Below are 25,041 nucleotides of genomic sequence, written 5' to 3' on the forward strand. Positions count from 1 at the left end.
TTAGGCTTTTTTTTAAGTAGCTAAAAAGTAGAGTGATTAGTAATGTATTACTCTATGCAGATAGTAATATTGTCATGTAATGGATTACTTTGAAATGAAGGCAACTACTACTATGTAATATATTGAATAAAATATCTTGGCTATTTAATTGTTCTATAGAGTTTTTTTCTAACTAAAAAGTAGTGTTATAAGTAGTTCATTACTCTATGCAGATAGTTATACTGTAATGTAATATACGACTGTATGAAAGTAGCAAGTAATGTGTAATATATTGCATAAAATATCTCGGCTATATAGTCGTTCTCTTTTTTTTAAGAAACTAAAATGTAGTATGGTAATGTATTACTCTACGGGGATAATAATACTGCGTGGCAGTAAATTACTTTAAAATGAAGGTAACTAGTAATATGTAATATATTGCATACAATATCTCGGCCATTTAATCGTTCTAAATGGATTATTTGGGCTTTTTTTAAGTGACTAAAAAGTAGCGCAATAAGTAATGAATTAATCTATGCAGACAGTAATTTTGTGGTGTAATGGATTAATTTAAAATGAAGGTAACAAGTAATATGTAATATATTGCATTTTTAAAGTAATTTATTTATATATATATATATATTTTTTTTTTTTTTTTGTTTGAGTAATCAGAATCAGAATACTTAATTAATCACTGGGGGGATTTTTTTTTTCTTTCAGACGGTAACCTATAAGCAGTGTAATAAGATTTATTAATCCATGCAGACAGTAATTTTGTAATGTAATGGATTAATTTAAAATGAAGGTAACAAGTAATATGTAATACATTGCATTTTTAAAGTAATTTATATATATATTTGTTAAGTGACTAAAAAGCAGTGTAATAAGAAATGTATTAATCTATGAAGACAGTAAATTCGTAGTGCAATATATTAATTTAAAATGAAGGAAACCAGTATTATTTAACGTATTTCTAAAGTAACTTGCCCAACAACCTCTCACTAAACCAGGCTCACCTCCAGTCAGGGTCGACGCAGTTCAGCTTTCCTCCACTAGATGTCGCCATTTCTCCGCCCCGAGCAGGAGACAACAGCCCGCCACGCCTGTAGGCGGACCAGCACAGTCGTAGCCTGTATCGTCAGACCAGACATAGGACACAGACAACAACAGTGACAGATCAAGACCGCATTTCTGTTTGCAACCAGCTATGGGTGTAGTCTGAAAAGTGGATACAGTAGCGCACCGCAAAATACCTCGAAGTTTCATCCTCATGAAGGAGCTCCGTCCTGGCTGAGTTTGGGAGATGGGAGTACTCAACATTGCAGACCAGGTAGGCAGAAACAGAAGCGCTCCGTGCTGCTGCTGCTGCTGCTGTGGCGCAGTCTATTTGCTGGGAGATACCTGCTCTTGTGCGCAGCATATTAACGTCTTTATCCGCGGAACGACTCGTTTCCATCTGAAGCTTACAAGCGGTGCATGTTCACTGAAGTGTTTACGGGAATCATAATGGTGTAATTCACTGTGGTTGGCGATGTTTGGCTCACATACGTTCACACGTACGTTGTTGCAGCTCCTGTCGAGGCCCTGCTCTGGGTCGCCGCCAGCTCTGTAGCAGAGTTAGCATTAGCTGTAGCCGTTTGGCTAGCTGACGTAAGTAGAGAGACAACGGCCTGTAGGCCTCAGACAAGGACTCTGTGTATTTGCTGGAGGGAAACAACAATCGCATTAGGCTCTTTAACGCCACATTAAACGCTCCAAATGCAGAATTGAACATGATTTTATGGTACGCGTCTGTTGGTTAAATGGTTGAATTGCTGTAACCAGAAAGTGGCCTGCTCTCAGTGTGATGGACTAGAACAACTCGTCTCTCCGGATCAACGTATTTGTGGTTTTATCGTTATCCCAGCAGCAGCTGAGCAGGTTTCTTGTTCCTGTGTTTCAGCCTCCTCTGGTCCAGGCCATCTTCAATCGTAATGCTGAAGAAGTTCAACTATTATTGCACAAAAAGGAGGATGTCAATGCACTGGTATGTAAGAGATGCATGAAGCTGCGCTGCAGAACGGGTTCATGTCATGAAAGATGTTTTTTTTTTTTTTTTTTTGCTAAATATGAAAATTTAACCCCCTCCTGATTGATCTTGTGTTTATCCCGCAGGACCAAGAGCGCCGTACGCCACTTCATGCTGCTGCCTGTGTGGGTGACGTCCATATAATGGACCTCCTCATTGAATCAGGTGAGTGAGCTGGATGCATCACTGATGCTTGGCTCCGGGTTATGAATTTGGGTTATGGTTTCTGAATGTGTTGCCTGCTTTAGTCTTTGTCACCACCTCACTGTGAGTTCCCTGTGCAGCTGTGTTGCTCTTTTCACCTCCAGCACCCTTGTGACCTCTTAAAAAAAAAAAAAAAAAAAAAATGCCTCATGGGTTTTCTTTTGTCTGCCAGGTGCCACTGTAAACGCTAAAGATCATGTTTGGTTGACCCCGTTGCACAGAGCAGCTGCTTCCAGGAATGAAGTAAGCAATGCTCTCGTTTCCGTTTGCCGTTTCAGACAGTCCAATTATCTCTCAGTCAGATGACTTCATCCTTTAATTGTATTATGTATTATAGAACTGCACCAAAATATTGCGCTGATGCAGGAAATGCAGCACACCGCAGATATGATATATGCCTTAAGCTCTCCTCATTGCTTCCTTCTCCCCAGAGGGCAGTGGGTCTGCTGCTGAGGCGTGGAGCAGAGGCAAACGCACGAGACAAGTTCTGGCAGACGCCGCTGCATGTGGCTGCTGCCAACCGTGCCACGCGCTGCGCAGAGGCCCTGCTGACCCAGCTGAGCAACCTGAACATGGCAGATCGCACCGGCAGAACTGCCCTGCACCACGCAGCTCAGAGTGGGTTCCAAGAGGTGAGACTCCAAGAGTTATTTCCTTCCCTTATGCCTGTTTCACACAGGACACAAAACAGACTAACACCTGGCTTTTGTCTCTAATGTGAAGGAGTGTAATCAGCATTTACGTCACAGGTATTTATTGGGACCAGCTCCAGTCAGCTGATATAATAACACAGCACGCTGTTTTCACCCCTTCTCAGATGTGATATCATAAGTCGTTGAAGTTAAGGCCACTAGCTTGTTAATACTTTTCCAGCGCTCACACTGTAGTTCAGTCGGCACTTAGTTTAAAAGAGAGTCTAAAGTAAAAGATATTTTTAAAAAAAGGAAGCACGGTAACATTGTCGGTGGCTTCTATGTCACCCAGTCCTTTTGCCGTCAGCCTGAGCGATGCTATGCACTTGCAGCACTCAACAGAGATGAGAAAAGAAGCATGATGTCTGATTCCTTAGTATCTTCCATCATCAGCTCTGGAATAAACAAGCGTCTAATACAGATTCTATCGATTAAGACTTTATTTAAACTCGTCATGATGGACGTGATTCGCAAGGAAACAAAACGGAACACCAAACCCTTCCTCTGGCAGTGGGAACCAAGCCAGTTGCCTGTTTGAAAAAATTCGAGGTGTCATTTAAAAGTGTGAACATAACCGTGGTCTGCAATTTTCATTCATGTCTTTATTGTCTTACAGATGGTGAAGCTGCTGCTGAACAAAGGGGCCAACCTGAGTGCCATCGATAAGAAAGAGCGACAGCCCATCCATTGTGCTGCTTACTTGGGTAAGCAAGTTTCATTTTTTTCTTGCCAAAGCTGCCCAGCACACATCTCCCATTGTTCTTGGCAAGTTTACTTAAATGAGGAGCAACAACATGGCCAAGTCCTGCATCAAATCTCTCTTTCTAGTTATAGATGCTGTCATAATAAATAGAATTCATGTTGGAGATAATGCTGACATGTTTGCTCCCCGTTTGTGTTCCCTGTAGGGCATGCAGAGGTTGTGAAGTTACTGGTGTCCCGCAGTGCAGACAAGAGCTGCAAGGATAAGCAGGGCTACACGCCTCTCCATGCTGCTGCTGCGAGTGGTCACATCGAAATTGTAAAGTACCTACTGAGAATGGGGGCAGAGGTGAGTGGCTTGACATGGATTTTCTTTAAATGTTAATTTTTAAACTAGCCAATTTAAGCTGCCTTATTATCTGTTTTATTAAATGTCACAGCGGATCACGAGAAGTCTTTTATCCTCACTCTTATTTTAAGATTTCCAGGAATCCTTCTTTTCAGGCTCTTGCAGCGTTCTGATCTTGTGTCATGTTTGTGTTTTTTTTTGTCAGATTGATGAGCCCAACGGCTTTGGAAACACTCCTCTCCACGTGGCTTGCTACATGGGGCAAGAGGCAGTTGCTACCGAGCTGGTGAACCATGGAGCTAATGTTAACCAGCCCAACAAGTGCGGCTACACCCCTCTGCACCTGGCTGCCGTCTCCACCAACGGTGCCCTCTGTCTGGAGTTGCTGGTCAACAATGGGGCAGATGTCAACCAGCAGGTACGAAATACAGCACAACAGAAGCATTACTTTGTTTTGTTCTGTAGTCATCAGACAATTTTTTCACTAGTTCTGATTGTACTGAAGTGAATGTGAACTGAGTTAAAATCAAGATTGTTTTTCTAGTTTGTATTGATAATCTATACTTAAATTTTAGGACTTTTAGTATCTCTAGTAGACAGCTGAAGTACCTCAGTACATTTATTTACCATAAACTATTTGTGGTATCACAATAAACTACAGTTTTACTGTTTAACACTTCATGTTCCTCTGAATAAAAATCCTCAGTCCTGCTGTGTGTTTGGCTGTTAGCTCTTTTAACCAACAGGTTACTGGCTCTCCTGTTAATTTCAGCACAGATTTGCTGTTCAGAGTGTAGCGTTATCAGGGAGAAATGCATCCCCTGTCGATAGTGTGTTTACTGCGCCTTTCATATTTTACACGTCATAGTTTTTGCCGATCTTGTGCTGGGTAGCCTGCCAGTGATAGTAGCTCTAATAACACCTTGAACAGCCAGATGTGCTCCGTGGTATTTAGAGCTCCGTCCAGTTTGCCATTAGCTAAGCGGTCGTGATACATACAAAAATCCCTTTTGTCTCGGCGTCCCGGGAAGATCTCTGTCCGTCCCAAACACATTTTCTATTGTTTCCACTCATCAAGCTGCCAGAAATGACGACATAGTCGTAGAATGTGGGGGAAGGGAATGCATGAGGGGGGAAAAATGCCTTCATACATCTAAGGATTCATATGTTATTTGTCATTCCTCCTAATTATAGCTCACTTGACCTTAACGATGCTTTTCATGTTTTTGGTATCCTCCACAGAGCAAAGAAGGGAAGAGCCCCCTGCACATGGCAGCCATTCATGGACGCTTCACACGCTCTCAGATCCTCATCCAAAACGGTAGAAACAACTCTACCATCTGATTGATCTGTGAGAATGTGTTGGTGCAGATTTTTCTCTCCTCGTTGTGGTTCTTCAGTTCACTCCATCTTTCCTACTTTCCATTAGGTGGGGAAATTGATTGTGTGGATAAGTATGGCAATACTCCTCTCCACGTTGCTGCTAAGTACGGCCATGAACTGCTGATCAGCACTCTGATGACCAACGGAGCAGACACGGCCAGGTATTGGAAAACCTTTAAGTGGTCTACATGATTAATATAATCATGTCAGGAACATGTAAAACACATTGAAACACAGCCAAGGAAGCATTGATGTTTGTGTTTCGTGCTGTAAGCGAGCTGGGTTTAACGGGGTTACATTTTTAACATTGACTATTTGGTTTCTCACCATCTGTTTTGTGTCTGTTTGGCTTTTCCAGACGTGGGATCCATGGAATGTTCCCCTTGCACTTAGCTGTGCTGTACGGGTTTTCAGACTGTTGTCGCAAGTTACTCTCCTCAGGTTCGTCTGCGTTTACAGAAATGTTCACATTCTTTACCCTTTTCCACCAAATTGGCTCTGATCCTATGCACTATTCTTGGAACTGCTGTGCTATTTAATGAACCAGCCCAGGTTTTCAGGGTTGTTGCAAGATGGCAGATCACGTGAGGCTTGTTTCCATCAAGCAGAGTGGTTCAGTTCAGTTTGCTTCACATTAGAACAGATATTTTTGTGTTTCTGTTATCAGACGTTGTGGATGATACCTAAAGAACCACTCCATGCTATCCTGATTTTTCCTAACCTTTCCGACAGGGTACCTAGCACACTGATCCGATAGATAGAGGTGGAGTTAAATCACTTCAGACCACCACAAGACTACTTGTCTCACTTGTTTTCCTCTTGTAATAAGTACTCACACTTGTCTGCATGTAGCATGTGTAGACAAGCAAGAGAGAAAGGGGCAGAAGGAAGAGGTGAGGAGTCCATCAGTTCAGAGGGTAGTCTACCGAAAGTGCTTTGATGGAAACAGTGCAATCGTTTCTCTGCAAGCTCTTGTTCTGTTATCATCACAGATGTTTGTTTATAGCCAAAAAACAAACATGGACCAGCGAGTAGTGACAAGATGGCTTTCTCCATCATCTCTCTCCAACCTGTAGAATATGACACGCTCACTGATGGAGTCACAGTTTTTACTTCTGAATGGTTGAATGGAACCCTTTGGCTGGAAAAGGGGCATCTGATTTGCTACATCTGTGTTTACATAGCTCTAACTGCCATCTGTTTTTTTGTTTGCCCTGCAGGTCAGCTGTATAGTATAGTTTCATCAATGAGTAAGGAGCATGTACTATCTGCTGGGTTTGACATAAACACCCCTGACAACTTTGGGAGGACCTGTCTACACGCTGCTGCCTCTGGAGGGTAAGAAGCAGATTCTGCTTTATAAAGCTGCGAGGATTATTCGATTAATGGTTTCATCCATTGAAAGACAATTAATTGCAAAATGTCTCGACAATCGATTAATTGTTTCAGTCATTTTTCAAGCATGAATATCAAATATTTGCCTGTTCAAGCCTCCTTAAATGTAAGGATTTGCTACTTATCTTTGCCATTTATGGCAGTGGGTGAAGAGTTTGTGTTTTTAACTGTTGGTTGGACAAAAGAAGCAATTTGAAGACATTAATTTGTGCTCTTGAAAATTATGAAGAGCATTTTTCTCATTTTCTTTGACATTTTACAGATTAGACAATTTAAATGTATTTAATCATGTAAATGGCATCACATGTGATCGCTAATTGGATTTAATTCCTGTCCACGTCTTTCTTTTACAGAAATGTTGAATGTCTGAACTTGCTCTTAAGTAGTGGTACCGACTTGAATAAGAGGGACATAATGGGAAGGTGAGTTTCCCGTCTTCTTTGTTAGATGTCTTTTTAATTTGCTGTAAATGTTACTGACGCAGTTACAGTGATTGAATGGCCATTCTCATTATTCCCTCTCTCCTTGCGTCATCCCTGTAGGACTCCGTTGCACTATGCGGCTGCTAATGGGAGGTACCAGTGCACTGTGACCCTGGTGAGCGCTGGCGCTGAGGTCAACGAGCCTGACCAGACAGGCTGTACTCCCCTGCACTACTCTGCCGCCTCCCAAGCCTTCAGCAGGTTGGCAAGCTCTTCTCTCATGTTCTGTGTTCTCTCTGAAAAGCCAGAAGCAACAAATGCCACCAAATTCTGTTTATGTTTGGCGGAAAGTCAACTGTTGCTCCAGACCACTGATTGACGGGTAAAACTGTAAAATTGGCAGGTGGATTATTAAGAATCCACGAACAGTTGGTGAACCAGACGAATGTTTATTCGCCATATCCGTCTCAGGTTTTTGTGCTTTTTCTTCTGAGTCATTTCTCATTCAGTATAAGCAGTTCAGTTGTTTTATGTAAATATACTCAAAGGATAAATTCGACTAAATTGGAAATTCTGCAATTATCTACTCGCAGTCATGATAATGGGAAAGTCGGGGAAACTTTGTCTTCAGTCCACAAAACATTTCTGGAGCTTCACAGCAAAACAGCGTTGCAGCATCCTGCAGAAGAGCTGAAGTAGATGGGAACTTGTTTCGAAACAGCTTAAGAAAATATACGTTTTCTCCGTACAGCATCCTAATCCAAGTCTTTGACAGCTCTGTGAGTGGACCTGCACCCACTTCAGATCGTTCGAGCTTTATCTTAACAGCTACAGTGAAAATTACGGCTTTAAAAAAAGACTGAAAACAATGTCCTTGCACATGAATTTGGGTCTCAGGGCTCCCAGAGACCTTGAATACGCCGAATGAGCTGTATGGAGCCATTTTTTTTTTTTTTAAGAGTTGTAATTGCAGAAGTTGAGCAAAACTTCATCCAACTCTCCATCAGCTGGCGGGTGAAAAGATAATGACTGAATTTTATTTTGGGGTAAATTTATCCTTTAATAATCGAACCGAATGTGTCATGTTATCCTGACCTAAAGAAAGTTTATTGACTCAAAGCATTTTCTCGATCTCTCCAGAGTTGATCGTCATTTTTCTGGGAACCATCAGAACGATGAGGATGAGGCGAAGGAGTCCTACTTGTGAGTTCTTGTCCGTCCTTTAACTAAGAAAATGTGTCAGTTTAAAATAAAGGCACTTGAATTAAATCCGTTATTCTCTTTCCCCTCTCTCTTTTTGATGCCAGCTGCTTGGAGCATCTTTTGGACAATGGTGCTGATCCATCGATGGTTAACTCAAAGGGTTACAGTGCTGTTCACTATGCAGCTTACCATGGCAACAAACAGAACCTGGAGTTGGTGAGTTTTTCTGATTTTGATCTGAAATCCTCGTAGGTCACACGTTACATGCACTGATACACATGTTCTATCCAAGCGGATGATCAACACGTGTATTTCTTTATTCTGCTCTGTAGCTGAGGGAAATAAACTTTCCAAAGTACTGAAGTAATATTCAGCGGGAATGATCAGTCAATAGAGTTGCTTTTGATGGCGGTGTATGATGAAAAAGATTCAGGTTGATTCCTTGTTTCCTGGTTTATTTTTTAGCTCCTGGAGATGTCTTTTAATGCACTAGGAGACATAGAGAGCAGTATTCCAGTCAGTCCACTGCATCTTGCTGTAAGTGTTGACTTTTAAGTCACTGTCCAGGTCGAGACTAGCTGTAATGAACCTCTTTATGTTGAGTAAATGCAAGGTTGTGACCACCATCCTCTGCTACCACAGGCTGATAAAGGTCACTGGCAGGCGCTGCGTGTGCTGACGGAGACTGCAGCCTATGTGGATATGCAGGATGCTGCAGGCCGTTCTGTGCTCTACTTGGCCGCCCAGAAAGGCTTCGCCCGCTGTGTGGAGGTACTGTTGGCTCAGGGGGCTTCCTGTCTCCTCAATGACAACCGCCTCATGTGGACTCCAATTCACGTTTCAGGTAAGCTACTCTCAAACGAAGAGCTCATGGCAGAGGAATGTGTGTGATAGTTACACTCCGGGCAGAGTCTGTTGTGTTTATGTAATCCTCTCTGTTGTGCTTTGTTTCATACCAGCTGCCCACGGCCACTCGGACTGCCTGCGCATGATGATTGATTACGGGGAGGAGGGAGATCTCACCAACGTTGCAGACAAATTTGGCCAGTGAGTTGTTGTCTTTGAAAAGCGTGGCTTCAGTTTGTTTTTCAGTTTTCAAAAACAGTTTAACAACTAAAGATAATTTGGCCAACATGCGTACAGTTGAATAAAACAAACGTTATTGTTAATGTCTTAATTGTCCCCGCCGCCTCCTTCAGGACCCCTCTGATGCTAGCTGTTCTGGGAGGTCACACTGACTGTGTCCACTTCCTGTTGGAGAAGGGTGCCTTGCCAGATGCCAAGGACAAGAGAGGCAGCACAGCCTTGCACAGAGGGGTATGTTGAAAAACACTACACAGCAGAGCACGCGCTACACCACACAAATCTGTACACGACTAATTGGTGGCTAAAGTGGACATTTGCTTTAAAAAAAGTGGCACACTGACACAACAAATAACAATTACCACTGAGAACTTACAGCTGGGGTGATAAGTGGTGGTAAGATTGTAGAAAGCAGCATGAGCAGACGTTTAAACAGCTCAATCTCTATTTTCAACAACCTCTCTTGGCTTTTTTTAGTCTTATAAATACATAATACACAACCTTTTAGAGGCCTGCAACAGCTAAAGACACTGGATTTCTTTTTTTTATTTTGTCTAGAATAATTTACCAACCCTCTCATTAAGTGTTTCACCCTCATTCTCACTACAGAGGATTAATAGTTTAGACCGTAGTTAGACCGGAGACTTGTTAAAATATTTTGCCTGATGTTGTTAAGCTGCATCCAGCAGCACTGGAAAATTTCCCTCAGTAAATGATAAAAAATATCAACTGAAAGGAATCTGTGATCTGTCTAGACAGTAAATAAGTTATGACTGTTGTTTCTCTCGGCGGAGATTGTCCCGTAACCCCTTGCTGCTCTTTGTTCAGGCGGTGTTGGGTCATGATGACTCTGTGACAGCCCTGCTGGAGCACAAAGCTTCTGCACTGTGTCGGGATGCCCAGGGTAGTACACCGCTGCACTACGCTGCAGCCAGAGGCCACACAGAGATCCTGGCCAGTCTGGTGCAGGCCGCCATGGCAACAGACCCACAGGACAAACTGCTGGACAACAAACAATACACCCCATTACACTGGGCTGCTTACAAAGGTTTGCACAGTTTGAACAACTGAAAATAGCTAATCCCCAAACTTGCAATTAATCACTGTAACATCTGTTGTCTATAACGCTGTGTGTGTTTGTTCTCAGGGCACGAAGACTGTTTGGAGGTTTTACTTGAATTTAAAACATTTATCCATGAAGAGGGAAACCCTTTCACCCCCCTGCACTGTGCTCTGTGAGTGTTAACTTGGTGTATGCTCTTGTCTTGTGTCTTGCTTTGTCGAAACTCCTTTTGAAAATAACAACACAATTTGTAGGTTTAAGATGCAATCATCGTTTATTTAACCGAGCCCTCTTGCTTGCAGGATGAATGGCCACAGCGGTGCTGCAGAGAGGCTGCTGGAATCTGCTGGGGTCCATATGATTAACACCAGAGATGCCAAAGGAAGGTGAGGCTGCAGAGCAAAAAACTTACAGCCTAGTTCAGGCACAAGATTCACAATGAGACAAAACTGTTTCAGCACACTGCGGTGACAACTTCTTGTTGCACTTCTTCTTATTGAACTTGTTAAGTCACCATTCATTGATATAACAGTCATGTCTGTATGACACAATTTCTCTGCTGCTCGATTGCTCTCTCTCATTGCTCAAGCAGACACTCATTTATCAATATTTTTTATTTTTGCGGTTTCATCGTACTTGAAGTGCAGCTTGTAACAAGTCACTCACTGTGCTCAATCATATTTTAAGAAACTACAAATCTATCCATCCCGGCTGATGTTATTGGCAGATTTTGGCTTACTGCAAATATAGATAGATAGATAGATAGATAGATAGATAGATAGATAGATAGATAGATAGATAGATAGATAGATAGATAGATAGATAGATAGATAGAGCAATCATGGGCAGAAAAAGATGGTTGCCCATTTAAGAAATGTTAAATTTAAGTTTACCGTTTTAGTCACTTGAGATAATGAAGTTATTGTAGAACTATAAAATTTCCTGCCCGAGTTACAGATCTTTGTCACATGTGTTTTATGAACATATTTGAAGGACTTTAAGTATTGGTTCAGTCTTTTTCTCATAACTGTAGAGTTAACAGTGTTTTCTAAATCAATTCCTCCTTCTGTCATATCACGTAACCAGTCATGAAGGTTCTTAGTACTTGAAGCCTCCCACAGCCCCTGAAGCTTTAACACTGATCACACCATCTCTCTTCTGTGCCTGTAGGACCCCCCTGCATGCTGCTGCTTATGCCGAGGATGTCGCAGGACTTCAGCTGGTGCTTCGCCATGGAGCAGAGATTAATACAGTGGATGAAAGTGGACGCTCTGCTCTGATGGTGGCTGCTGACAAGGGACACAGTGGCACCGTGGGTGAGTCTTTGACCTGGTGTTCCTCGTGAGAATCTTGACAGCTGGTTGTTTTCTCAAGAATCACCCTTGGCTTGAATAGGGCTAGTGTGCAGCGCCTCTGACTGTAATTATCGGATCAGTCAACTGTAGTTACAGGAAATAAATGTCTTTGTTTCGTCTAGCCATCCTCCTTCACCGGGCCAAGGCTGACCTGACACTGCTGGATGAGAACAGGAACACTGCCCTGCACCTGGCCTGCAGCAAGGTACGCATTATTCATACAGTCAAAGCGTCCTTGAGCAACTACAGTTCCTCTTAAATGCACAGTATTTTCACACCATTTTCTTTGAGTGCTAAGCAGCTCCGCTCAGCAGCAGCTTGTGCATTTTTTTTCCCACTGTCATTATGTTTTTCCTCTCAGGCTCATGAGATGTGTGCCCTGCTGATTCTGGGGGAGATCCACAGTCCGACACTCATAAACGCCACCAACAGTGCTCTGCAAATGTAAGAAAAGGGGGCTGAGAACATATTTTACAGAATTTCACACCAGTAGCTTTCACATGTGTTTGTCCTGGAGTCATTTAGTAGGAATTTTAAAGATCCCCCTGTGTTGTCTATGACTTTTTACACTTTGGAATTGAGCGTATGAGGACAGTGAGTGATAAAAATAAAAATAATTGCTTAGACTTGATGAATAGTTTGTCTGCCAGCTGTCTCTTACACTCTCCCTGCTCCTCTGCCAGGCCCCTCCATCTTGCAGCACGTAATGGCCTGGCTACGGTGGTGCAGGCACTGCTGAGTAGAGGAGCCACTGTGCTGGCTGTGGATGAGGAAGGTGAGTCCTTTTAAAGCTGTCCCCCCCCAACCCACCCCCCATTTCCGCAGATCCGATCTGATCACCGTTCAAGTGTCATGTTAAATTGTAGTGAGTGAGTTTTGTATTTTTGAAGAATCTTATGTTTTATCCTGCCATAAATTCTGTTGGTGCGCTGAACCTCTCCACTGAACCTCTGGCTCTTCATCTGCTAAGTGCTCTCCATTAAAGTCATTGGCTAGTCGCTAGCTGTCTGTCTGCTGCATGAGGCGTGTCGGTAGTGAAAAGTTGTGATGGGTAATGTTAAAAAGTTCGATTGGAATTGATACTCATTTCAGTCCTTTTATCAACACTCTTCTCTTTATCGATTTTTAAAACTTCTTCTTCTAAAAAAAGCTTCTAAAACTTAGCTAATCTAACATACGTGATATTTAATTACATGTCTGAAGAAACGTAAATTTGTCATCTCTCGATCAGGCCACACCCCAGCTCTGGCCTGTGCTCCCAACAAGGACGTGGCTGACTGCCTGGCTCTGATCCTCTCTACCATGAAGCCTTTCCCCCAGCGGGACCCTTCCTCCTGCTCCTGCTCCTCTCCCACCGTCTCCCCCTCCCCGGGTCTCAACTTGCTGAAGCACTGCGGCATCACCGCCACCTGCGCCCCCCTGCCCAGCAACGGCCTCCACAACGGCTACGTCAAAGACCGTCACGGTGCACCGGTCGGCCTGGACGGGTGTCTGTCTGAGTGAGGTCACGCGCCCCCCTCAGTCAGCTGCTATCACCATCATCACCACCAGGGGGGGACTCCCTTTAACATGGCCCCCTGAGGACCAGGAGAGCACCCACCCACATGTCTGTTCCGTGTATGTATGTGTCTGTGTGTCTGTGTGTGCGTGAGTGTTTGGTCTTCTCTTGAGGTGCAGTCAAACCTAATATGCAATTAGATCCCATTCCTCCATCTCCTAGTAGTGCTTAATACGTAGAGGCGGATTGCTCTACAAGGTCACTCGGACGAAGTGTGGCATCTAAAAACAAACACTAGCAATCTGGCCATCTCTAAATCATTTAACCCTTTAAAACCACATAATTATATAACTGACATCTAAGAGCATGGAGATCGCTGTATCCTCTTCATATCATTCAGTATAAAAGTCATATCATGTTTAATCAGTTTTGGTGACCTTGTAGAGGAACATACAGCCTTTTCCCAAAAGAATGATCAAAGAGTTTCTTTGTTTTTGTTTTTTTTTTGTTTTTTTCTCTTTTTTATTTTTTGTTTTTAATTGTCAGTTAGCCTAGATTTTTATGAAGGAACCACACAAGGGAAAAATCTAAAAAATGTTTTTTTTTTTTTGCTTAAGAGTGCAATGCTTGTGTACTACAGTACAATCCGAAAATTTGGAAAAGGGTCACAAAGATGTTAATTCCATAGTGTACTTTAAATGTACGGCCTAGAATTGTTTGGCATTTTAAGATAATTTGGTAATGCTGCTGAATACGTTAGCATGTCTCCTTCCAAAGGAGAGCCACGTTCGGGTCAGCGCTGTAACATCGACATGTTCTTGATGCTGACTTCATGTTTTAAAGATGCTAAATAAGTGTTTGTTAAGCTAGAATGTTTCTAAGCATATAACTTATGACCAAAGTTGATCAACACTATTATGGCTATAAATTATTTATTTGAGATGAACTGTACTGTATAGAGAAAGACAATAGATCTTGATATACCTCGTCAACTCGTTTAGCAGCTGCTTCATCTTCACCCAGGGTCCGTAGGCCTAATGTTCTCTTTTTGTAGGACTAGAGAACTACTGTAGGATAGTGACTGACTGAGGCCTTGTTTATTTCTAGATGAAGGCTTTACTAGTAATATCTGCCAACAACACCTCATCAAAGCATCATATATCTGAGCACATAAATGAACAAGCCATTTCAATTTATTTCCCATCTCTTTGACAGTGTTTTTTTGAAGAAAAAAAAAAAAAAAAGATTTCAGAATTTGAATGGCCTAATTATTGAAAAGAGAGCAATCAAGTTTTTTTTTTTCGTTTTTTGGGCACTAACAGCATTTTTTGTTTTTGTTTTTTTTTTCTTTTTCTTCTTTTGTGTTTTTTGAAGTTGAACTGGTTTTTAACAAGCTCTCACTAAAGGAGTATTTCTTGGAGCTGGTGAACTAGTCTTAAACATCTAATAGCTCATATCTCAACTTCTCTGTGGTCAACTCTGATCAATTTTAACAGATAAATAGTATTGTCTGCTATTTTTTATTGGGCAGTTTTCAAGCAATATTTTTCTTTTGGCCTTTTTTTTGTTTAACGTTATTGAATAGACAATCACTGTCACAAGGGCTTTTGTTTCCCTGGAATGTGTTTGATTTTTCTTTTTTCCTTTTTTTTTTTCTTTTTCGTTTTTATTATTTCAAGGAAAAAAAAAATTACCTAAAGACTAAACGAATGGCTCTGTGTGTGCCGGGCATTTTACTGTCAGTGTCAACACAAATGCACTGGATTGCCTTTATGGCATCTCATGAAATGCCTTTTTGACCCATGCCTTCCGTAACACATCATTTCAGTTGGATTGCGTAGTGGCAGAGTACGATGAGCCCTGACACTGATTATCTTTCCACCCATTTGATAGCAACAGCATTGAACCACAGTTGCACCATAGTTATCTAGTGGAAAATAAATTGCCCCGACATATCTCCATATGTCCCGGCGGTATCAAGACCAGGGAGTTGATATCCCTTATAAAAGCAAATAGGGCTAAGAGGACAAGGAGAGGGATCTTTGCTTAGGCCAATACCTGTTGTTTAGATTTCAGGAATAGCAGAAATCCAAATATGTGCTTTTTTTGGTGTTCATTTTGTCGTCGTCTCATCCCATTTCTGGTACTAAGCATACTAAAGATGATTGTATCGGACCACTAGAGCTGTTTGTGACTTTTAGATGTTATATCTATGCTATTTTGTCGTCGTTTTAAGACCATCTGCTGGTGGTTAAAATTACACTGAGTCAGATTGTTTTCATTGGTGTCATAGCTTCATATCCACTGGTAATGAAGTGGCACAATTGCACACATTAGTTGACTGGATGAGAGATGAGGACCTAAACTAGGCAATGTCGTTAAAAATCCCCTGCGAAAGGTTTGTTTTATTTGATTCACTAAAACGAAGTCAAAGTCCATTTCAGAGCAGTAATTTAGTCTTAGAGTCGTAGTTTGCATTTAAATTGACCTTTTTATAATTGATTGAAATGAAATGGAACTAATTGGTGACCCCCAGCTTTTGTTCTCTTGATCAATTTATAATTTCCAGGAGAACAGTTATGGTTTTTAGTGTTATTAATATTAAGGGTAGGTACATAATTTTTTGTAATCTCAGGATCTGTGCTGAAGCAGCAGGCAGAATTTATTAATCCAATCAGATCTCAGCAGGATGATTATGTCTGCTTCTCTTTTTTTTTTTTTTTTTGATGGGATGTTCCATAATTTAATTCCTTTTTATTAACCCAAATCCCACAGCACTTAATTAGATAGTCAAGCACGCACTTTAGTACATTCAGGTTCTAAGTGTGCAAAATGGAGCAGATGTAATGTATGTACTTATGTTTACATGCATGTGTGTTGCTGCTGAATACAGGAAGGAAGGGTTGCAAAAGACAAAACAAAGGCTGCAACGAAATTGTGCTCTAACAATGCATTACTTAAAAAAAAAAAACTACAAAAAAAACCTTTAAAAAAAAAAAACTAACTAAAAACAACATACTATGGGACAGTTTCCACTGCCCACTGACTTTACTTTTTTGCTGTTATCCATTTCCGGGCAAATGGCCCAACATACAGTGACGAGGTTACGTTACCCAGCCTACTGTTAATAATACAGACTCTGTCACTTAAAGTCAGTCCAGTGGTTCAACAGACACCTCAGGCAGGCTCCTCAAAATACTCTACATACTCTCTCTGCCATCTGTAGGTGCTGTCTGTTGGCGCAGGGATTTTTTTTCTCTTGTGATGTCCTTAACTGACCAGTAAATGGAGCCATTGCCCCTTTGCGACTGTACAAGTTGCAGCTGAACCCTTTTGTTGTATCACAGTATTCTTATACATGCTTTTTCTTTTTTTTTTTTTTCTTTTTTTTTTTTTTATTTGTGTGTACTAGTGATAACTTGAGTGATTGTGCATGGAGCTAGATCACAATTTTGATATAGTAACGGTTGAACAAAGTGGAGCATATACAATATACCTGGTGTCCGAAACGGAAAGCAATGAAAGGTCCAATTGTAGCAATAGAGAGTGTGTGTAATCGTGTGCAGCACAAATATTGCACTGCCATCCATTTAGGCCAATTCAGTAAATCATAGCATAAATGCCAATGGAAGATTTAAATGCGGGTTAGATGTTATAATCTTTGGTCACAAATAAGGCCTGTTTGCCAAAATGTGTTTGGGGGGGGGGGGGAACCCCTTCTTTGTAAAGCAGCAATGGATTTATGCATATGTTCAAGCAGTTTACAGTCTGACCATCAAATCTGAGCCATGAATTTTCTGACTGAAATGAATGTAGAGTCAGTTTAGAGCAGGACGATTTGCTTTCTCCCGACTTTAAACTGTTGCTCTTCATTTGTCTTGCGTAGATATGATAATACAGGTAGCATGTAATAACATAAATCTCTACATATTCTACAGTATGTGTAGTAGTCTTCCTGCATCGAGGGTCTGGATAGGTTTGTTTTTTTTTTTTCCTCTTCCCCTTGGCATTATTGTGGGAGTATGGTGTCGTATCGCTCTTCTTTCTCTATACATATATACATATTTGTGTGGAGTGTAGCCTATAAGGTAAACAGGACAAGAGTTCAGATGAATTAAAACATTCATGTTCATCCATTCCATTAAGATTGCCTTACAGTACAGTAAAACAAGAGGGACAAAAAAAAAAGGTCTACAGTAGACATGATCACACATACTCGTAAATAGCCTATATTTGACAGAAATGCACCTAAGCTACACCCATTTAGTGCCATAGAAACCTTTATTTGCCTTTAGACATAAATCATACTTACTTGGTCAGTAATTTATTCAGAAGTAGGCAGGATTATTACAATTTTGTGTTTGGAGCTGCATGTCTTTTCCGCAATTATATTAGTCAAAGAAAAACTCTATATAAATATTTGCATGGAATATTAGTACATAAATGCAAGTATTCTGTTAAAATTTGGTGTCGGTAGAAGTCTATTGTATAATTGGACATTTAGAAGAATATTGTTAGTCCCTTTTGGTATTGGCAAAGCAATCCCTAGATTGTGTGTTTATTTAATGAGATGGTTTATAATGTGTGTTACCAGGATTTAAAAAAAAAAAAATAATCATTTTTGATGTCCAGAAGAAAAAGCATGGTATATACAGTATAGAATTGATTTGCCTCAATGGATGTCTCGGTTTTTACTTGAAGTAAATGGCAAATTTCAATTCAACTCTCTGATCCACTGTTGAGCCTTTTGCCTTAAAAGCTGAAAAAGGAAAATGATACCTGGCAGTACCTGATAAGTTGCATCACCTGCAGAGTTATGCTACTTGGTTGGATTACTAAAAGAAAAGAGAAAATTTCTTGGCTAATTTTGGTCTCGCAGACATCTGCGGATGTCGAGAAGCACACAAATCAATTGAGGTAGCACATAGCTCAAGGTTGCCATGGTGCAGAGATTGTTCTGAGAGGTTAGGATATCGCCATATTTGCCACTGTGAATGAATGAATTCAGAAATTCACTCGTAAACAATCAACTTTGGCTTCTCTGTCATCCAGAGCCAAGGGACACTGGGGATGAAAGTGGTGTACCTCAAAAAAAAAAATATTGATGGAAAGAAAGGAAATTCTTATGAAAAATGCTTGTACAGCTATGCTAACAAAGAGTTAAAATCTTGTGATCCATCTTGTCGTGGGTAGTGTAATTCTGCTTAAACCAGCCTAAATCAGAGATGTATCTATGCGGAAGTGTTAGAATAGTGTCGGCAGATGTCTCTTGTTTCCTACCTTACAAAAGGGGGCAGCCAACTGCACCTTGTACTTTTTATTATTGGACCTGCAGTTTTACCTCATCAGTGATATTTTGTGTGACTACGCTGACATTTATCCTCTGTGATTTCTTCTCGTTTTTTTCCTGATGCCAGTCGTGTAGATTTCTCTCTCTTGTAGTGCGTGCGTGTGTGTGAGTGACTTTTCAATATATGCATGTCGAACCTAAACATGCACAAGTCCCTTTTTTTAAAGACCAGAAAAGGAAAGTTAACCATGTTTCAGCGTGTTTCTCTTCATTACAACCAACAGATGAGTCTGTTATCTGGTGCAGGTCATATAGCGTGAAGGGTACAGTCTAATTTAAGGTGGGGAAATGAAGGTAGCTATAAAACTTTACCTCTGTAATTCAAAACAATACAATTTTACTGTATGACTAATGCTAGTTTGACCGCCTTCCCTGCCTGAACACTTGGTTATTAATTTCCCCCCACCAATAGGACCTGTGTAATATCGAGCACAGTGGTGGCTTGGTGCCTTTTATTTGTTACTACCGAAAGGTACGGTCTTCCATTTGTATTTCCCAGAAGCCTTACAATGGGAAAAATAAATTACACTGAACGACTACAGTAGACAGGCTCATATTCCCTCTGAGCATGAATATTTCAACCCTATGTCATCTGAGTTATAAGAAGGAAAAAAAAAGGCCACAGAAGCTCCTTCTGCATCAGCCTGGATTTCATTAAGTATTTCCAGTGATGCAGTGCTCCCAAAAAATTGCACAGTACTGATGCGATTTAGGGTACATCAAACATTGAACGGATGGGGATCAATAGTACGAAAGCACAAATCCAAAGAAGGCACCTCGAGGCTCAGTTGGCTCTCCCAACACCAAGGAGTGAAGGAGCCGATAGACCAAATTTAGGCAAAGACGAGAGGGGACAAGACATCCTCTGAGTGCAGAAAACAAGAGGTTTGATTGTCAGTAACACATTAACTGTAGAAAGACCGTTGTCTGAAATTTCAGAGCTTCTTCTGATTGTTGTTCTCCACTCTTTGGTATTCATCAACGATCAGTAACTTCACAATATACGAACTGAGTTGTGAAACGATGCGGTACCTGCGTTCAAGATCAAGTTTAGGCAAATTGTTTGTTGTGACTGTTGCAAATTGATTGTAGAGATTGTTTTTGTGTTAATTTAGGGTTAGACTGACTACGAGTAGGGTTGCAGTAGTAGCTGTGTGCAGTGTTAATAACGGTGTGATCATACTATAGAAGTGACGTAACATTTGTTGTCTTTCCACGACAATTAAGGCATGATTCATCTTCTCTCAAGCTGACCTCCTTTTGAAATAGACAAAAGATAAAAAGTGCAATAACCTTTTGTTTATCATTGCTTCCTCAGTTGAAAAAAAAAAACTATTATTTAATAAGCCCTTTTTTTTTTTGTTAACACCAAAAGTCACTCATCTGTAGCAAATGAAGGATTTCAAGTGGTCCTCTTGTTTGTATTCAGAGAGGTGGCATTTGATAGTGGAGTGTTTGATATTCCATTCTTAAAAACTGTGATCAATGTCCAACTTTAAAAGCTGCCTGCTCAGAGAAAGGACTGTGCACAAGTTGACTGATAGATTTTGAGTAGGTGCGTATATAAATATATATATTTTTTGTTTTGTTTTTCCTCTCCACATGGATGGACTTTGATGGTATTGTAGTTTGGACTTCTGGTTTATAGCCGGTAGACATGTTCATTTGCATGTGTAGATGTGTATATGCATCCTCTTCCTCCTTGAATGAAATGTTTTCTCAAAAATATTTAGACCTGCTGTCAGTGATGTATGCGGATAAAAGGAAATATGAAATGCCTTATTATTGTTTTCAATGTTAAGCATTAAGGGTTCTTTACGTGTCCCTCCCTTTTCAGCGTGTAGCCTAAAGCTTGTACAGTTAAGAAACTCATGAGATTTATATCTACTGTATAGCCTATGTGTTTTCAGAATTTGTTACTCGGAGGTCCTGTGATTGTGGTTTTAGAGAAACATTCCCCTTGAAAGTGCCGTTTGTTTTCACCAGCAGAGGATGCGTCTTGTGGGGGAAAAAAAATGTATTTACACGAAGGAAAACAAATGTTCAAAACACTTTCCCAGTGTTTACTGATGAACCTGTTGAACTGAATGACACAAAGTATTTGTGCAGGTGAAATAAGGCAGCAATCTTCTGACGGAGCACCTTATCGACTCGCTCCTTTTGTGAGCCCACAATGGAAGTAGTCTCACACCAAGCTTGATTACTCTAAAGCAGAGCCATATCAGAGAATTTGCCCATTAGGAGCCCCCTTGAATGTGCTATTAGGAATAGCCTACTGTAGGAAAGGATGTAAACTGCATGTTCTGTGACATTTTTAGTCGTGATGGTCCCTTTCTTTTTTTTTCATGTTTTTTTATTTTTAGTCCGCTTCACTGTAGATGTTGCCACCTCATTGCAACTCACAAGCTATTAACAATCCTCTCACAACTGGACTTAAAGCAGGCGTCGATCTGCTGCTGATGCAGCCTTAATTCATTGCAAATTTAAAAAAAAAAAAAAACACAACATAATGGATTGCCTGTTTTTTTTACTTTTGAGTGGCTTATCTGGGGAAATACAAAGGAGCCCTTGTCACGAGGGGAAGGACTCTGAATCAGGGCATGTGATGAGTTACAATCAAATAGTTTCACACTGCACCTTCACAAAAAATAGAAAAAAAGAAAAAAAAAAAGAAAAAGAAAACGTTGGCTCGTCCACCCAACATTCCAAAGTCGATTTAATTTCCCACAGTCCTGTCCCGCTGATCGAGGAAATCTTTTTTGCTTTTGCTGGTGAATGAAGTGGGCACGTGTGTCAATGACAGGGTTCCCTATTTAGCCTAACGCTGATTACCTCATTTACAAATCTGCAAATATACTATTCTACTGTGTGTGTAAAGGAGTCAATGCCATCACCAGCAGCGTGGTCTCTAGACCTGTGATGACAACAGGACCAATGAAGTTACTCTGTTGAAATTAGCCAGTTTAGAACATGAGCAGTCTGGAAATAATAGGGTAAAGACACTATTCAGATTTTTTTTTTTTTTCTTTTTGTTTTCTAAGGCAGAATGGGCCTCTAAGATTTCTTCAGTTAGTAAATCACCACGGCTGCTACACCAGTCTGCATCTGGAGCTGTCAGGAAAGAGGCAGATACAATTTCGAGATCTTTTGTGAGGCGATATTGCACATTATTTAAGGTGGAAATCCAACGTTACACACGTGGCTCCTTAAATGCTGACTGGAATAGCAACTGTCGGCACTAGCGTGGTTCAAGAAGTCGAGCCGCGGCCTGGTGCGTCTCACTTTTGATTTAAGTGATCGATCATGTTAGCATCACTCGCTGTTTTTCAGTAGCATTTCTCCTACCTCCTTGTTTTGCAGCCTTGAGTATTGTTTTGTCTCTCCACCTGTTCTGACTAAAAGAAAAAAAAAATTCTATTCACAGTACGGGAATACAGATTTATCATAAGCAATGGTAGTTATACATAAAAAGTGTGCTTGGTTGTGCTGTATGTGTATATGTCTATTTGACGTTGATGATAAAAAAAAAAAAAAAATATTTATGAGAAGCATTTATACGACAAAATACCACTGGAATGTGAAGCCAGACAATGTTATTATGATGCAGATTATGATGATAGTCTATCCCCTTTAACATTCAGTGGCGAATGGTCAGAGGAGTCATCTTCTTGGAAATAAATAACCAAGCATTGGCTTTTTTGTTTTTAAACACCATCCGCTTCTTTGGTTTCCTCTAGTGCGTATACCTCCCTGTCTCGCCCGATAGTGTACATCGTTTCAACGTTTACAGCTTCATTCTGGGTCAGCCATCAGTTGCCCTGCAGTTGTAATGATACCACAGGTTGTCACGAAGGAAGATAGTGAGGTGGATTTGTAATTCTGTACGAGGGCGAGTTTGAGCCCCTCGAGCCGTATGCCTTTTCAATCCATCTGTCCACTCCGAACCAAATTCTGCTAGATAGGCGTCTGTCTCCACACTGCCCCGACATTTTACATTCAGTTTGACTAAAAGGGGTACAGGACAAGGTGAAAGGTTTGAGGTTTTCTGACCAGGGCCCCCCACCCATCCACCACCCCTGCTCCCCCACCTGCTCACCTATGCCTAATCCAGGACAGGACCAGCCCCACCCCCACCCCCACCCTGCCCCGGCGTCAACCACCCACATTTCTCTCACCTAAACCTCAAGCCATTCATTTTTCTGTTTTTGTTTTTTCGACAATGCAATCCTGAAAGCACTTTGCCTTGTTATTCCTTTGTCTGAACATGTGAATGATAATTTGTTACAAAAATGTTAAATATGTAAAAGATCATTCGCTGTTTTGGAAAAACCTGCATCTGTCTTTCTGACGTTAAAAGAAAAAAAAAAAACAATTTAGTGACATTAAACCTGAATCTATTTTATAAAATGTTTGCTGCAGCCAATTGGTCTTGTCATTCAGTATTGTGGCTTAGGGTTGTTTGTGTTCAATAAAGTGCTATTGCTAAATACTTTCTGTCTTTGGATTTATTTCTTCTGAATCATTTCTTTCTATGACGTAAGAGTTTTCTTTCCTGGTTTTAAAAGCTGCATTTGAAAATTGTCATTTTCTGAGCTTAGCAGACTGTTCTACTTTCTATATAGTCTTCTCTCACTAAATCATCAGTATCGTGAATATAATCACTCTCAAAGATTCTGATTATGTTGATATTTTTTGAAACGCCAGCAGTAAAATATTTTTGCAACATCACAGTAGACATTCTAGGTCAAATTATATGTGATATTTGATTCACCCAGCCCAGAATTACTAATATGCTTTTGATTTCAGTTTTTTTAATATATATATATTTGTACTGTGTACTGCCATCTAGCCTAAAAAAATTGCAATGTTATTGTAAATATCACAAGACCCTTTATGGGTGTCATACACTGATCAACCACAACTTTACAACCACTGAGAGCTCATGTGAGTAACACTGATCACCTCATTACAATGCAATGTTCTGCTGGGAAACCTTGGGTCCTGGGATTTATGTGGATGCCACTTGACATGCACCACACATCCCAGAACCGTTGCACACCAAGTACAACCCCTCATGGTAACGACACCCCCCTGATGGCAGCGGCCCCCCAGCAGGACAATGCGCCGACACACTACAAAAACTGCTCAGGAATGGCGTGAGGAGCACAACAAAAAGCCCGAGGCGTTGACCTGGCTAACAAATTCACCAGATCCCAATCCAATTGAGCATCTGTGGGACGTGGTGAAACCCTGGATCCCTGGAAACAGGACCCAATGGATCCGGTACAAACGGCCCGGTGCCAGACACCACAGGACACCCCTAGAGGTCTCATGACCATGCCTCGACAGGTCAGAGCTGTTTTGGCTGCGTAAGGGAATCCTGCAAAATACTAAGCAGGTGGTTTAAATGTTACGGCTGATCAGTGTATTTATGTGTTAGATGTGAGCTACTTGAGGGTGAAGAAAAGCTTCTGCATCTTTATCCAAACATGTTTCAATCAGATGTCAGTTTTGATGTGAGATTGACCCACATGAAAGAGGCTTTTGTTTCATGTCTGAGATATTTATCTTGACTGAAATGATGAAGCAGAGAACTGGATCTACAAAGCACCGCATTAGTGCTGCTGGCCTGGGTGTGTTTAGCAGAGCAACATGTTTTAATCAGTAAGAAATGGTTTGAACTCGAAATCTACACCTTTGTTTCCAATGCACCTCTTACTATTTCGCACACCCCAGTGTTACATTAAACAGTTAGCAAAGATAAAAGAATAATATACTGAATTGTTGTTAAATAGACTTGAAAGTATTTGTCTAGTACAACAGATGTTCTCTTTTTATTGCTTTTGTTCCTTTTCTTTGTATTCATTCATATTGACATTTCACTTCTGTGTGTCGCTGTTTTAACTTCTTAACCTGGTCTGTTATATGGTCATCCTGTGTTTCCTGCTTTCATATGGTCTAAAGTACCTTTGCAAACTCTCTTTTTAAAGGTGCCATATAAGTAAACATATGAGAAGTAGAAGTACTGGGTTAACTGTGCAAACACTACCTCGCTGCCCGAGGCTGAGTTTGAGTTTTAACACAGCCACATGATCTGCTGCAATGTGATGACGTTGAGTTTTGCTTGGTGTGGGAACATGCATTCACACCGGCAGTGAGGGGTGACTCATGTTTTGAAAGTGTTCCTCCTTCTGTGAAGCCATATTCTCATACACTCTGCATGCAGTGTGCTTTCTGCATGCTGGCTACTGTTCATTTCCCTCCCGTTTACCTCCTGCAGCATATACAGCAACAC

The 25,041-nt window shown here is 40.9% G+C and overlaps 1 protein-coding gene across 1 annotated transcript; it reads left to right on the forward strand.

The window, feature by feature from the left end:
- The first annotated feature begins 1,122 nt into the window (after positions 1–1,122).
- On the forward strand, positions 1,123–23,235 carry ankrd52a (ankyrin repeat domain 52a). The gene is made up of 28 exons (XM_037103083.1): positions 1,123–1,309; positions 1,922–2,005; positions 2,134–2,212; positions 2,424–2,494; positions 2,683–2,883; positions 3,560–3,647; positions 3,852–3,994; positions 4,200–4,412; positions 5,237–5,315; positions 5,424–5,538; positions 5,736–5,818; positions 6,598–6,715; positions 7,126–7,194; positions 7,315–7,455; positions 8,335–8,397; positions 8,502–8,613; positions 8,863–8,934; positions 9,040–9,241; positions 9,357–9,444; positions 9,597–9,714; positions 10,309–10,528; positions 10,628–10,715; positions 10,846–10,929; positions 11,714–11,859; positions 12,021–12,103; positions 12,260–12,342; positions 12,582–12,673; positions 13,130–23,235. Exons 1-28 carry the CDS (start codon positions 1,283–1,285, stop codon positions 13,399–13,401), a joined length of 3,234 nt encoding a protein of 1,077 aa, XP_036958978.1. The 5' UTR covers positions 1,123–1,282; the 3' UTR covers positions 13,402–23,235.
- Positions 23,236–25,041: the final 1,806 nt, after the last annotated feature.

This window comes from Acanthopagrus latus, chromosome 7 (assembly GCF_904848185.1).
Source record: "Acanthopagrus latus isolate v.2019 chromosome 7, fAcaLat1.1, whole genome shotgun sequence".
In the NCBI taxonomy this organism is placed as follows: Eukaryota; Metazoa; Chordata; class Actinopteri; order Spariformes; family Sparidae; genus Acanthopagrus; species Acanthopagrus latus.